This window comes from Salvelinus sp. IW2-2015, unplaced genomic scaffold (assembly GCF_002910315.2).
Source record: "Salvelinus sp. IW2-2015 unplaced genomic scaffold, ASM291031v2 Un_scaffold16629, whole genome shotgun sequence".
Taxonomy (NCBI): Eukaryota; Metazoa; Chordata; class Actinopteri; order Salmoniformes; family Salmonidae; genus Salvelinus; species Salvelinus sp. IW2-2015.
This window is the reverse complement of record NW_019957680.1, coordinates 102,584-116,598: the sequence shown is the minus strand read 5'-3', so window position 1 is coordinate 116,598 and position 14,015 is coordinate 102,584. Positions and strand designations below refer to the sequence as shown.

General features: G+C 43.2%; 3 protein-coding genes across 24 annotated transcripts in view; 1 reads left to right on the top strand and 2 right to left on the bottom strand.

The window, feature by feature from the left end:
* LOC112080985 (cysteine-rich PDZ-binding protein) overlaps nt 1-2,171 on the bottom strand; it is a 3,921-nt gene extending 1,750 nt beyond the window's left edge. The window contains exons 1-4 of the mRNA XM_024146929.2: nt 2,047-2,171; nt 1,628-1,693; nt 1,482-1,536; nt 1,277-1,389 (exon numbers count right to left, since the gene is read on the bottom strand). Coding sequence (XP_024002697.1) covers nt 1,277-1,389; nt 1,482-1,536; nt 1,628-1,693; nt 2,047-2,062 — 250 coding nt within the window. The 5' untranslated portion in view covers nt 2,063-2,171. The remainder of the gene's footprint in view (nt 1-1,276; nt 1,390-1,481; nt 1,537-1,627; nt 1,694-2,046) is intronic.
* Nucleotides 2,172-2,233: 62 nt separating this feature from the next.
* LOC112080984 (phosphatidylinositol-glycan biosynthesis class F protein) lies at nt 2,234-7,931 on the top strand. Of its 22 annotated transcripts, none has more exons than XM_070442796.1 (11): nt 2,236-2,486; nt 2,757-3,019; nt 3,116-3,207; nt 3,306-3,422; nt 5,409-5,517; nt 5,628-5,736; nt 6,004-6,054; nt 6,088-6,124; nt 6,186-6,284; nt 6,316-6,367; nt 6,451-6,677. In XM_070442796.1, exons 2-7 carry the CDS (start codon nt 2,792-2,794, stop codon nt 6,030-6,032), a joined length of 684 nt encoding a protein of 227 aa, XP_070298897.1. In that variant the 5' UTR covers nt 2,236-2,486; nt 2,757-2,791; the 3' UTR covers nt 6,033-6,054; nt 6,088-6,124; nt 6,186-6,284; nt 6,316-6,367; nt 6,451-6,677. The 22 variants fall into 22 exon arrangements, with proteins under 22 accessions (XP_024002696.2, XP_070298883.1, XP_070298897.1 ...); XM_070442794.1 differs by having other exon boundaries at nt 5,885-6,054; nt 6,246-6,284; XM_070442797.1 differs by lacking the exon at nt 6,088-6,124 and having other exon boundaries at nt 6,180-6,284.
* Nucleotides 7,932-9,139: 1,208 nt separating this feature from the next.
* On the bottom strand, nt 9,140-11,941 carry cox7a2l (cytochrome c oxidase subunit 7A2 like). The gene is made up of 3 exons (XM_024146926.2): nt 11,748-11,941; nt 11,280-11,414; nt 9,140-9,602 (listed from the first exon to the last, which is right to left on the bottom strand). Exons 1-3 carry the CDS (start codon nt 11,820-11,822, stop codon nt 9,459-9,461), a joined length of 354 nt encoding a protein of 117 aa, XP_024002694.1. The 5' UTR covers nt 11,823-11,941; the 3' UTR covers nt 9,140-9,458.
* Between the last annotated feature and the right edge of the window lie 2,074 nt (nt 11,942-14,015).

Here is a 14,015-nt window from a genome sequence, read left to right as displayed (position 1 = left end):
TTTGATCATTACATTTTACTGACCTGACTAAAAAAGAACAGAGATAAATGGCATTTTACCCAATATGGCCTTATAATTAGTGTATACCAGTGTTTAAGCCTACGCAAGGTCAATGACGACCAGCCAACAGCGCTGTAGAGATCACAATGATGTGGTTAGATCGTTTCTGATTTGCTAATGCATGATACACTGAATCAAGTGCTCTCATGGTAGTGGCTGAGGCCTGCATATATATAATATATATATAAACATCACTAAAATCTAAAACCGACAGTAATGTACATCGTTACCGGCCTCTTCCTGGCCTCAAAAGAAAAAACAAGCCTTGTGCCGGTAATTAAAATCCTATTTTCAGCTTGAGCTTCCTTATCTAAGTTCTCTACATGCCACAGTGAAGCTCAGCTTATCATCAACCACACACCCAAATATTTGTACACTTTAATGCTCTATAGTATCCAGCCAATGTAGCAATGACATGATTTTAACATGCCTGGCATTTGAAAATCCATGCATTTTGTTTTACCCGAATATAGAATCAGCTTTAAAATCATACAGATTTCTGTTTGTATGATGTTAAATGCTCTTTGGGCTTTTTTCAAAAGCTAAAGATAAACTACTACCACTTGAATAAAGAACCGTATCAATCTGCATAAAAATGAACATCCGCTGTTTCAATAAGATCCCCAATGTTGTTGAATACAAAATGAACAACAGTGGCCCAAAACTACGACCTGCGGAACACCTGAGCCACAACTCTAGTGGACTCAGATTTACAACCTATTCGGGCAATCAGGGCTTTACACACTTCTGAAACAGAGAAGGATGAAAAGGAGAACCTGGTGAAGGAGTGCACAGGGGTGTCAGGTAAATTTATAGGGGGCTCAATTATACCTTTGACCTTTTCAAATAAACTGCCTGCATCTAAAAAATGCTGGTTCAAGGCTTTCAGAATGGAGATTCTCTCAGTTACAATCTGTGTGTCGACCAACAATTGTTTAGGAAGCTGTGTATCTTTTCTGSACTCCAAACCTTTCACTACTTGCCAAAATYTGGATGGATTATTWAMATTTTGTGAAGTAKATTTCAGGTWGTGGTCTGCTTTCAATTTACGGATCATAGCCACACCCATATTTCGAAGAYGTTTAAAAGCCATYCAATCATCTGCCAAACCAGATAAGGGAGATTGTTATCTGGTGAAAGTGTCACACAATTTGCTTCTGAAAGAGCAACCAAAATGTAATAAAACATGTTGTGTGTGCTTAGGTAGATATAATACCTTTCTTGTAGGCACAGCCCTGGCAGTAGTGAGATCCTGATTGGTGAACAGAGCTCTTGCAGATTCTGCAGATGCCAAAGCCTGACTTTCCTGGCTTCCCATAAGGATCAAACCTGTTGACATAATCATATTACTGTAACATATTACTGACCATCTACAACATCAACCCACTCCGATCATTCAACAAAAACAACAACGGTCTTACCTGGCCTTCTTAGATGTCAGAGCCTTGTTCTCGTTCAGCTTCCGCCCTCCGCTCTCTAATAAACATAATACAATACTGTAATGAATTAGGAGTATCAAAGAATTCTAAACATTGTAATACAAAATTCTGTAACTACAATACTCTACCTGTAGTGTTTCTCGCTCCATCCTTCCATGTGTCTGGAGTTATCACYCTGCCCAGCTTCTTCTCACCTGAGAGAAAAAGAGAAGAGATAGAGGACGAGGAAGAAAAGTTAAGAAATAGGAGAAATTAAGAAAAAAGATGGGGCGAGATGGGAACACAAGCACTTCTCGTTCGTTCTYGCATACACAATAGGGCATGTTAATTACGTAGACTAAACAACAAAACAAGCCTTCTGCAATAGTTTCTAGCTAGATACTGTTGCTCAGATAAACAGAATCAGCTAACGTTAGCTAGCCAGCTAACTAGCCAGAGTAACGTTAAGATAACTGCCATCGGCTAACACAGCATCGTTTTCTAACGTAAGCTTTATAACATGGTTTACGGACATAAATTCTAATAATCCTGAAAAGGTCGTACTTACAATTGTCGCAAACCATCTTTTCTTTGTTTAGACAAAAATCAACAATTTCGCTAAGAAATTGTACCTAAATGTGTAGCTCGTGTGTCAACAAAGATTGTAAACTTCCTGTTAATCTGGGACATCCGATTCTGATTTGTTGATCTCCCAGGTGGGGTAAATCCTTATTGGCTGCCAGATATGTCAGTCAATGTAGGGTGGGTCCAAGCATCTGACCTTGCTCGGCACCGTGTTTACGGAAGTGAGTCTGATGAATGAACACTACATTATCGTCYGTGTCTATGTGAAATGTAGAAAAACTGTCACGTATAGATAATTTGTCTCATTTAGAATAGTAGCTACTGTCATATGTCTAAGGATGAAGCTAGCTAGGCCACAAAAACAGTAGCTAGCAGCCAAAAAACGTCAACRTCGCAACATCTCAGAAGCAAGAGATTCTCAATGTAAGGCGATTCAGAATATCCACTGGCACTGCTTGTATCTTCCCTAGTTAGTTTGTTTTGTGCTAATAGCTGTTAACGTTATTGCCAGGGGGTTTAGTGGTTCAAACTATTATGATGAATGATTAACAATGCAACCAGCTCTGTCTGCCAGCCCTGAGTCTGCATGTTTTAACCATGCCTTTATTGTACAGGTGGTTGTGTACTCGCCCTGTAACGGCTACGTCTTTTCCTTTCAGTCGATGTAACATGATACCATATTTCCTATCTCAGTACAGGTAGACCTGAYCAGACCTCTCTCCAACACCATGTGGGACCAGGAGATCAGACAGATGGCGTCCAGCCACGCCATCATGGCGTCAGGGGTGTTTATGGCGACAGTGGTGCCAGCGGTGCTAGTGCCAGGTTTCTCTGTGTACGGGACACACCTGCTGTGGCTGTACTCTGTTGCCGGGGCCGTTGCCGTGGTCAACATCACCCTGTTCTGGCTGCTGGGGGTCAGCTCTCCCACCAAGAAACACACTATCACCTACAAGGTACAGAGGCACACACACATCTGAGGTTATGATCAGTTTTATATCAGACCAGTACTGAACAGTATAAGCTGATAATCTCCTCTTCCGCTCCCTCAGGTGTCTAGGTTGGTACGTTCCTGTCTCTACCTGCTCCTCTCCTGTCTGTCCTTCCACACTGTAGTGATCCTKTATGGAGCACCGCTACTGGAGTGAGTTCTGCCAAGAGTATGTGTGTTTCCAACTGCCACGATTGGGTGTGTCAGATTGTGTTGTAAGTCTTTGTTTCTGACTCTTTTCATTGTGTTAGGACTGCGTTGGAGACGTTCTCTCTGGCGGTGTTGTTGACCAGTCTGACCACTCTGAGGTGTGTCTGTGTCCTTGGGCCCAACGTCCAGGCTTGGATAAGAGTGTTCAGCCGACATGGGTACTACCTCTATCTACCTCTGACTCTCTCGGTCTCATGCATTTCCTGATCCTTGTATTCTCTCTCTAGTCAAACTCTCTCTCCAACTAGGGCTGGGTGATAATTCGAAATTAGAGCAAAGTTCCAAATACCTTTATCGCAAGAATCTAGGTTATGTTTTTCTGAGTGTTTGTCTTATTGGTCTCATCTCCTTTCCTCCGTCTGTGCTGTGTGCACTGTGCACCTTCCCACTTGCACATAGACACCAATCCCCTCCCCCTGTCACTCACAACAACAACAACAATGAAAGAGCATCTTCTTCCTCTCTGACAACAAGCGGTTTCAACTCGCTATTTGCRTTTGAGGTTTGGTCCAACAGAATCKGTGATATGGACACCAAAACACATTGAGACATTATTTTACTGTAATAGAGAACTTCAACTTTGTAAAGGTATCCTTTTTATGTCTCAACTCCCAAAATGTAGAACAGAGCAGAGCCTACAAGACGGGAGTATCAMTGAACATGATTGTGAAAAATGTACTGTATGCTCAGTTTTTCACGTGTGGCATTGTGGTACCGCTAGCAGCATTTTAGCCAGACTGTTATGTGCTGGCTGTCTAGTCTGTGTTTTGTAAATGTGCCATGAGCATAAAAATACGTATTTATATAAGGAACAGGCAATGTTGTTCAAACAGTTGGAGACCGACAGGTGGGTGTATTCATAACAGTTCCACTGTTCTACCTGGTTAGCAAGCAAATAGATACAAGTTGGCTTTAATATAAATATAAAGATTAGCTGGCTACTCACTAGCAGGTGGGCTTGTGCTAGAGAGATTGTTTGAGACCTGTGTTCATTTCCTATAATACCTGCTACCAGAAGTTGGTCATTATTAGTGGTTGTGTATGCTTCAGCTTACATTTGTTACAAAAAATGCATTTTCATAGACAGACTTGAGAGCCAGATAAGTGATTTATTGCAGCAACAACAAAAAGCAGGTTAAACTATTTTGATCAAATAATTCAATTAGGGTTGAAGGCTTATATTTAGGCCTAGGTACAATTGTACCTGAATTCATTTGATTATTCCCGACTGTTTGAAATGTAGTGTATTGATAATTAATTGTGCAACAAAGCTTATTTAGAAAATATATATATATATGTTTTTCGAGATATCGTGAATACGTTAGGGAAAAAAAGATTTTTAAGCCATGTCACCCAGCTCTTTCTCCAACTCCTTCTTTCTCTCTGCTGCTCTCTCTCGTATGTCCACTAGGAGGCAGTCTTCACAACTACATCACAAGCTTCACAATGAAGATGATTTGTGTGTTAAATATCWATATAGTGCCTATAGATAGTCTACACCCGCTTGAACTTTTGTCACATTTTGCTGGCTTAAAATTMAATCTAAAAAATTCTTCCTACAGATCTACACAACCTATACTTTTTAAATTATAGAACATTTTCCAAATTAAGAAAAAAACCTAACTGAAACATAATTGGTTAWGTCTCAACCCACCTGAGTTAATACTAGGTGGAAGCTCCTTTGTCAGTAATTACCACTGTTTATCATTTTCATTAAGATTCTACCAACTTTGCACAACTCTTAGGGCAACATATATCCATAGCTTTTGTCAACATCGCTCAGGCTCAGTAAATTTGGTTGGGAGTCATTGATGGGCAGCGGTATTTAAACCTTGTCTCTGATTTTATTTTAAAGCAGATTTAAGTCAGCACTGAAACTAGACCACTCAGGAACACTCAGCACCTCTTAGAAAGCCACTATGGTGCGTCTTTTACATAAATGTGTGTAATTGTTCCGCAGAAAAATAAAACCCTATCATAGGATTACGTTTTCAGAAGACAGGTAGGTTTTCTTGTAACGTTTTACGTTTGCTCCTTTCATATTTCTGTTGATCCTAACAAACTCCMTAGTCCCTGCCTGTGACAAGTATACCCATAACATGATGCTGCCACCACAATACACAATAGTTGTGTGTGTGTTTCAGGGCCATGTCGGTGTGGGACACCTCTCTACAGATGGTGGTCGGCTGCAGTGTTGTCGGAGCCTGGCTAGGAGCCTTCCCCATCCCATTGGACTGGGACCGGCCCTGGCAGGTCAGAACACACACAGAAAGGCCATGAGTAGCTTGACACAATTCCTTACTTTCATATCAGCAAGCCTTGTCTGTTCTACACATTGATTTTCTATCTACAATTGTCTGTAGGTGTGGCCCGTCTCCTGCAGTCTGGGTGCAGTGATTGGCTACCTGACTGGGCTAGTCGCCGCTCCCGCCTGGATCCACTGGCACCGCAAACCACCTCACCTACAAGACAGTGATGGACTGGAGAGAGTGGAGTGAGGAAGTGATGGACTGGGAGAGAGTGATGAGGAAGTGATGGAATGGGGAGAGAGTGAGTGAGGAAGTGATGGACGGGGAAGAGTGAGTGATGGAAGTGATGGACTGGGGAAGAGAGTGAGTAGGAGTGATGGACTGGGGAGAGAGTGAGTGAGGATGATGGACTGGGAGAGAGTGAGTGAGGAAGTGATGGACTGGGGAGAGAGTGAGTGAGGAAGTGATGGACTGGGGAGAGAGTGATGAGAAGTGATGGACTGGGGAGAGAGTGAGTGAGGAAGTGATGGACTGGGGAGAGGTGAAGTGAGGAAGTGGGATGGACTGGGGAGAGAGTGAGTGAGGAAGTGATGGACTGGGGAGAGAGTGAAGTGAGGAAGTGATGGACTGGGGGAGAGTGAGTGAGGAAGTGATGGATGGGGAGAGAGTGAGTGAGGAAGTGATGGACTGGGAAGAGAGTGAGTGAGGAAGTGATGGACTGGGGAGAGTGAGTGAGGAAGTGATGGACTGGGGAGAGAGAGTGAGTGAGAAGTGATGGACTGGGGAGAGAGTGAGTGAGGAGTGATGGACTGGGGAGAGAGTGAGTGAGGAAGTGATGGACTGGGGGAGAGTGAGTGAGAAGTGAGGCTGGGAGAGAGTGAGTGAGAAGTGATGGACTGGGGAGAGAGTGGAGTGAGGAAGTGATGGACTGGAGGAGAGTGAGGAAGTGATGGACTGGGGGAATGTGTGCGTTTCTGTACGTGCATATGGTTAATATGTCAGTCCTCCAGGCAGCTGACTAATTATCCCTGTAGTAATCCTGCTGTATTCCATTGGTATCTGAATATGTACTGGACTGTTGGAGTGAACAGATTCTCTCCTGTATGTTGCCTAAAAAAAGATTCCCGACTTCCCCCTTTTGACAAATAAAGTCTTAGTTCTCTACAGACGTTTTCTTTCTATTCCTCTGATTATGGTTGATCCAATAGGCTTGTAACTGGGTAATTACAGACAACAAAACAGTGACCGCCACAGCTGTGCATTACACACGGCTCCAATTACTCTAGCTGCCATCTTTCAATATCACGACTTCATTGATTCATTTTCTGTACTATGGCAAGGCTGTGTGTGTGTTGCTGTGTACTGAAAGGTAATTTGTCTTTTGTTCCTCCCTGGAGAACTGCTCCAATCTTTACCTTGTGTTCGGGGGAGGGAGAAAGGGAAGGGGGTAGAGTGTGCGGAAAGAAAGAGAGTGGGGGGAAAGAGGAGAAAAGGGGGGAGGGAGTGCAATAAGGGAGTGAGTGGGTTCTGAAATGGGCTGTGGAWTGAGTCAATACTCTAATAGAGGGATTAATATTTCATGACCATTTGTCTTCAGCGGTCTGATCATACAAGCTCTCCCTCACTTTTATTACCCTCTCCCCCCTCCACACTGCCTTTTCTCTGTTTACCTCAAGCTTTCTCCCTCGTCTTGGTGACAGGTAGAGTTACTGACATGCTGTTCTCTCCAGTCACTCWCTCCCTCTCTCTAAGAGAAGGAACAATAGAACACACGATAGAGAGCTGTAGTGGGTCGTCGTGACACAATCACAGAGAAAGGGTGAAGGAGGGAGAGACACCGGATTGGACGAGGAGAGACGGGGTAGATGTATTGTATGTGTAGCCTTGTGGAATAAGCTGGGCAGCCTAGTGTCAGCCAAGCCAAGGGAACCTGTAGATGTAAAACCTTAGCAAATAAAATGAGGAAAGAGCCTGACATGTCTCTATGGCTTATAGAGGCAAAGAGGAGCATCCGGCATAACACCACAGCCAGCCACCCCCTCCACAAGAGACGAAGGGCGTCCAAGAGCCAAGTGAACAGCAGCTCAGACTGCACCAGACGGAGGTCTTTCAGAAACACACACTTACTCTGGCAGACCTGTGGTGCAGAAGTCTGTAGGCTGTATAAAGCTGTGTGGGAATAGGTCTGTCACATCCATTCTAAAGCTGTCGGTCAGAGAGAGAGCCAATGTTGTTCAGTGCATTCGAAAAGTATTCAAAGCCCTTGAATTTTTCCACATTTTGTTAAGCCACAGCCTTATTGTAAAATGGATTACATCGTTTCCCCCCCTCAATCTACACACAATAYCCCATATTGACAAAGCWAAAACTGTTTTTTAGAAATGTTTGCAAATGGTAAAATAAAAACTATCACATTTACATAAGTATTCAGACTCTTTACTCAGTACTTTGTTGAAGCACTTTTGGCAGTGATTACAGCCTCGAGTCTTCTTGGGTATGATGCTACAAGCTTGGCACACCTGTATTTGGGGAGTTTCTCCAATTCTTCTCTGCAGATCCTCTCAAGCTGTCAGGTTGGATGGGGTTCAGGGTCAATCAATCAAATGTATTTATAAAGCCCTTCTTACATCAGCTGATGTCACAAAGTGCTGTACAGAAACCCAGTCTAAAACCCCAAACAGCAAGCAATGCAGGTGCAGAAGCACGGTGGCTAGGAAAAGACCCCTATAAAGGCCGGAACCTAGGAAGAAACCTAGAGAGGAACCAGGATATGAGGGGTGGCCAGTCCTCTTCTGGCTGTGCCGGGTGGAGATTATAACAGAACATGGGCAAGATGTTCAAATGTTCATAGATGACCAGCAGGGTCAAATAATAATAATCACGGGTCAAGTCCGGGCTCTGGCTGGGCCACTCAAGGACATTCAGAGACTTGTACCGAAGCCACTCCTGCGTTGTCTTGGCTGTGTGCTTAKGGTCGTTGTCCTGTTGGAAGGTGAACCTTCGCCCCAGTCTGAGGTCCTGAGCACTGGAGCAGGTTTTCATCAAGGATCTCTCTGTACTTGGCTCTGTTCATCTTTCTCTTGATCCTAACTAGTCTCCCAGTCCCTACTGCTAAAAAACATCCCCACAGCATGATGCTGCCACCACCATGCTTCACCGTAGGGATGGTGCCAGGTTTCCTCCAGACATGACACTTGGCATTCAGGTCAAATMATTCAAGGTGCCTTTTGGTAAACTCCAAACAGGCTGTCATGTGCCTTTTACTGAGGAGTGGCTTCCGTCTGGCCACTCTACCATAAAGGCCTGATTGGTGGAGTGCTGCAGAGATGGTCTCCCATCTCCACAGAGGAACTATGGAGCTCTGTCAGAGTGACCATCGGGTTCTTGGTCACCTCCCTGACCAAGACCCTTCCTCCCYGATTGCTCAGTTTGGCCGGGCGGCCAGCTCTAGGAAGTCTTGGTGGTTCCAAACTTCTTCCATTTAAGAATGATGGAGSCCACTGTGTTCTTGGGGACCTTCAATTCTACAGAATTTCTTTGGTACCCATCCCCAGATCTGTGCCTCGGAGCAGACGAGACACAGTTGGGTGCTTTGGGAACCATGCCAATAAAGGACAGAGGATCACTGGGTATTTAACTGTTTTATCACATTTATCAACTTATTTTTATACAAATGTGACAGACAGACATCACACGTTCTCATATAATTACATTCATATTTTTGTTCCTCCTCATTATCAACATATTTGCTCTGTATAGTTTCAGTCTTTKAGCCGTGGATGATGTGATAGGTGTCGGGTTAGTTGATCCTGGGCCAAGCCAGGGGTGTCATCAGTGAGGTGAAACTTTCAGAATATTATAAAGAATCTGAACACTTCTGTAATGTTGGGCCCTTCTGAAMAGACCCCTGGTGAACTTGGCTGGGGATATAGGGCTGGACTGGGTTTAGGTCGTTTTCCTGGGTTGTGCAGCGATGTAGAGGGCCACGAGGCAGTAAAGTGCTCCTCCTACTGTCAGGGCCACGGTGGTGCGGTACAACAGTCTGTCAGGGACACCTCTCTTCAGATGGACTGGAACGCCATCTGACGTCTGAGGCAGGGACAGAGAGAGGGGACTGTTAAGCACAAATCACACAGGCAGAGTTTTATTTTACGTGCGTSAACGAGCCGGCTCAGCTGGAAATAGATTACATGAGAGTGAAAAAGAGAAAACAGACGTCCGCGAGCGTCAGCGGCGACACRAGCATATAGCGCGTAAAATTAGAAAGAACGTTTATTTTTCCGTGCGTATATGCGGAGCATTGCTGGTCAAATTAGCCGATAAATTGTCCGAAAATAGAGTGTTCGTGCACTGTAACATTGAATTGTGACATGTATAGTTAAAAAGTGTCTACTTAGTGTTGCTAAGTTTGACTGCCAGTGCCAACATTATGTATAGGATAGTGCTTATAATAAACGGTGTAACAATGCATGAATGCAACGAAATTCTATACATTTATCAACTGGATTGTGTTTCGGAGTTACACATCACGTTATCGATGTCATTTATTGTCAAAGTMATTTATTGACAATAGGCTATCGCCATTGTAGCTTACAGCCAATTCGATTGATGAAGTTCAAATTAAGTGCATGTTTGGGGAGGGCCTTGTTTCAAATGAATTGAATCAGATCTAGATATTGAGTGGGTSATTTGTAGAAAAKAATTAGAAGAGATACTATGCTAAAGCTGTAGTTTAAAATATATTGGGCTGTGGGCTAGGGTTTATCAGTAAAAATAGCAACAACAACAATGGCAGCATATGAGTGTTGATTTCCATCATAGGCATTTAGCCTCCTAGGTGGGCTACGCCTGGAAAACTCGAGGAACTGCGATTTCGAGAGAGAATACAACTGTTTATTATGGCTGACTTACGTTATGCAGTGTATGTGAATTAATGCTCGCTACACACAACTTCACATCGTTGATGGACACCGCCCTGTATGATTTGGGCTTCAAATCAAACTTTATTTGTCACATGCGCSGAATACAACAAGTGTAGACTTTACCATGAAATGCTTACTTACAGGCCCTTAACCCTTCTTGAACTGCACTGTTGGTTAAGAAAATATTTATCAAGTAGACTAAAATAAAAACGAATAACAAAAAGTAACACAATTAGAATAACATTAACGAGGCTATATACAGGGGGCACCGGTACCGAATCAGTGTGCGGGGATACAGGTTAGTTGAGGTAATTTGTACATGTAGGTGGGGGTTAAGTGACTATGCATAGATAATAAACAGCGAGTAGCAGTGTACAAAAAGGAAGGGGGGGTCAATGTAAATTGTCCAGTGGCGATTTTATTAATTGTTTAGCAGTCTTATGGCTTGGGGGTAGAAGCTGTTAAGGAGCCTTTTGGTCCTAGACTTGGTGCTCCGGTACCACTTGCCGTGTGGTAGCAGAGAAAATGGTCTATAACTTGGGTGACTGGAGTCTCTGACAATGTTATGGGCTTTCCTCTGACACTGCCTATTGTATACGTCCTGGATGGCAGGAAGCTTGGCCCCAGTGATGTACTGGGCCGTTCGCACTACCCTTTGTAGCGCCTTAYGGTCAGATGCCATACCAGGCGGTGATGCAACCGGTCAGGATGCTCTCGATGGTGCAGCTGTATAACCTTTTGAGGATCTGGGGACCCATGCCAAATCTTATCAGTCTCCTRARGGGGAAAAGGTTTAGAGGATAGAGAAAGGGGGAGTGTGAGAGGAGTGAGTGAGTGTGTGTACCTGGAACAGTCTCTGGAAGTATGGCACCTTGTTCACCCCTAGGTATTCCACCATGGGCCCTGACTCTGACACCATCTTGGTGGGTGTAGCAAACGTCATGGTGGGAGGCTCTGCTGGCAAACCAGACCTCAGACCCTGGAACAGAACACACAGTTTTATCTCAACACCAACACAAGTTAGGACAACTCCTTGAAGCACCTTTTTACAAGTAAAATAACCAGGTGCTTGTCAACTCAGTGAGGACAGGAGGGACGCTGCTAACTAGCTACACAAGCCATTGTCAAGATTAAAAAGTATTAATATTCATATCCCCATTAACACAACTCAAAGAAATAMATTTTTCACGTTTAGGCTCGGGCCTCTCGGATACGCTGATCTGTCAGCGATCGCAGCACCGTTAGTTAATGAAGGTCACTAACGCCAGGTACCCTGCCTCTCACTGTCCGACTAGGGCTCTCCTGGGCTTACCTGCGGACTGTAGGCGGTGGCCGGTGCCGACCCTGTCAACCTCTGGCTGAACCCGCTGAACTTGTAGTATGTCATGTTGCCAGATGAAGGACAGGTCAGATGGCGAGTAGTTACTGTTACAAAACTCACAGCTTCCCTCGACAAAAACACCCGGCGAAAAGGGTCTTTCCCGAGGCAGCGTCGACGGAAAGTGACGCACTGAGGTGTCTCTGAACTGCCCGTTCAGAAATGTAACAGCTATGTCCACCCCATGGCCAAACCACAATCCCAAAGAGTATTGCGTCCCTTTGATATTTTAAGTTGAAATTGTTCACCAATATTACATTTAAAAAGCCTGTTATATTAAATGAAGTGCTCTTTAATATAGACTACACGGATAATTAAATCAATCAGATTTGTTATATGAATAAAGACTTGCTAAAGTGCCAAAATTCAGAATTCCCTTTGTGCACCCTCTGTGACTTCTAGGAAGATTTCAACTCACATAACCCCAATATTTCTGCTAGTTATCACCGTCATTGTAAAGCCCTAGTTATTTTGTTGCTTTGAGAAAGTCATTTCTGAAGATAATTTTTTTATTTTATGTGATTTACTGAATCACACAGGCTACACCTGTTCCTTTATTTCAAGGGCAACCCTGTTATGTGAACTGAACTCTCGATTTAATATGGTGAAACTATTCCTTTAAAAATATTTTTCCCAAAAAAACATTGAACATCTAAAAGCCAAATCATAGTTTAAAAGCAGGTGAGCTGGTTCTACTGTTTGGGGCCATTTTCTGGTGTTTTGTGRTGGAAAACTGAGCGTGTCGAGCATAACACGTCAACTCTRTTACCCATTGATAGACAGGCTATAAATGTTTTAACAATGTAAAAAAATWAAAAATAATGTGAAGCTTGCATTCAACTGCCACACCCTGTTGCACACAACACACTTACATTCCCTATGTCACAATGGGCATTGTGGCTGATTTAAGATGAAATTGTCAACCCTATTACAGTCAACCCTATTACAGCCAACCCTGTTACAGTCAACCCTATTACAGTCAACCCTGTTACAGTCAACCCTGTTACAGTCAACCCTGTTACAGTCAACCCTGTTACAGTCAACACTATTACTTTATTTGGCACTTAATAGACACTTACTATAGTATTTATTTTCTTTATTTTTTACCTCTTGAGATGGGAAAAAAAWTTCTACAAAGTTTTTCAAATGTTCAAAGAAAACATTAAATTGGTGGAAGGAACTGTGACAGTACCAAAGAAGACAGGGTAAAACTTTACAATTAGATTATCTTTATAAAGGTTTATAATTAGTTTATTAGGCTAACTGTCAATTAAACATTGGGATATAAATAAGTGCACCTAGATATGCTCCCTATCAAAAACAAAGAATGTTCTTCAACTGTAAATTGCTTGCCAATAAAGTTGGATGATTGAATGAGTGTTCAACTTATAAGCATTTGTAATTGCAATCATAAAGCACTAATAACAGTGCAGCTACATAAAGGTTGAGGGGTGGGGGGGGCAGCAGGAGGAAGCAAGGAGTCGGATGAGAGGAAGTGAGAGAGGGATGAACAGGGGGATGAGAGGGAGTGTGTGTGTGTTTGGTTCACATATTTCTCCTCTCAGAATCACAGCGACTCACAGGCACAGGCAGCCAATCATCTGCAGACTTGTGTCCAGTCTGAAACTATGGTTTATGTAGCTACACAATTGTTAACGGGATATGTGATGCTCCATACCCGTTACAGATTGGCTAATGGAAAGCTTCGCAAGGAATTTTTCAACTAACCTGTTCTTACCGGAGAATATTCAGAAAGATATTAAGTTCACGTTTTGCACCGAGTGAGGAGTTCCCATTTTAGCAGCCAGACATCATGCATTTCCAAACATCTTTGCAAGAAATCATTTCTAAGATACATTTTTTACTGAATCGAGAACGAAAAAAGTATCTTCCTTATAGTATCTCCAAGAACAGGTTAGTTGAAAAATTCCTTGTGAGGCTTTCCATTAGCCAATCTGCAATGGGTATGGAGCATCACATATCCCGTTAACAATTCTGTAGCTACAGTTTATGGTCTGAACAGTCTGCTGTGTGTGTGTGTGTGTGTGTGTGTGTGTGTGTGTGTGTGTGTGTATGAGCAGCAGCGTCACAGCTATGATTGACAGTCATACATTAACTGAACTAGGCGAGAAACCTGTTGACAATAGAGACCAGAAACACATAATTTGTCACTTTGTAGTTTGCTAAGAGAAAATCAATAGA

Bases quoted from the DNA above. Each gene is read 5' to 3' on its own strand.
- cox7a2l (XM_024146926.2), bottom strand. From the start codon at position 11,822: ATGACATACTACAAGTTCAGCGGGTTCAGCCAGAGGTTGACAGGGTCG. The intron at 11,415-11,747 runs GTAAGCCCAGGA...GTTCTGTTCCAG, and splicing joins CCACCGCCTACAGTCCGCAG to GGTCTGAGGTCTGGTTTGCC. The intron at 9,603-11,279 runs GTACACACACTC...TCCCTGCCTCAG, and splicing joins ACTTCCAGAGACTGTTCCAG to ACGTCAGATGGCGTTCCAGT.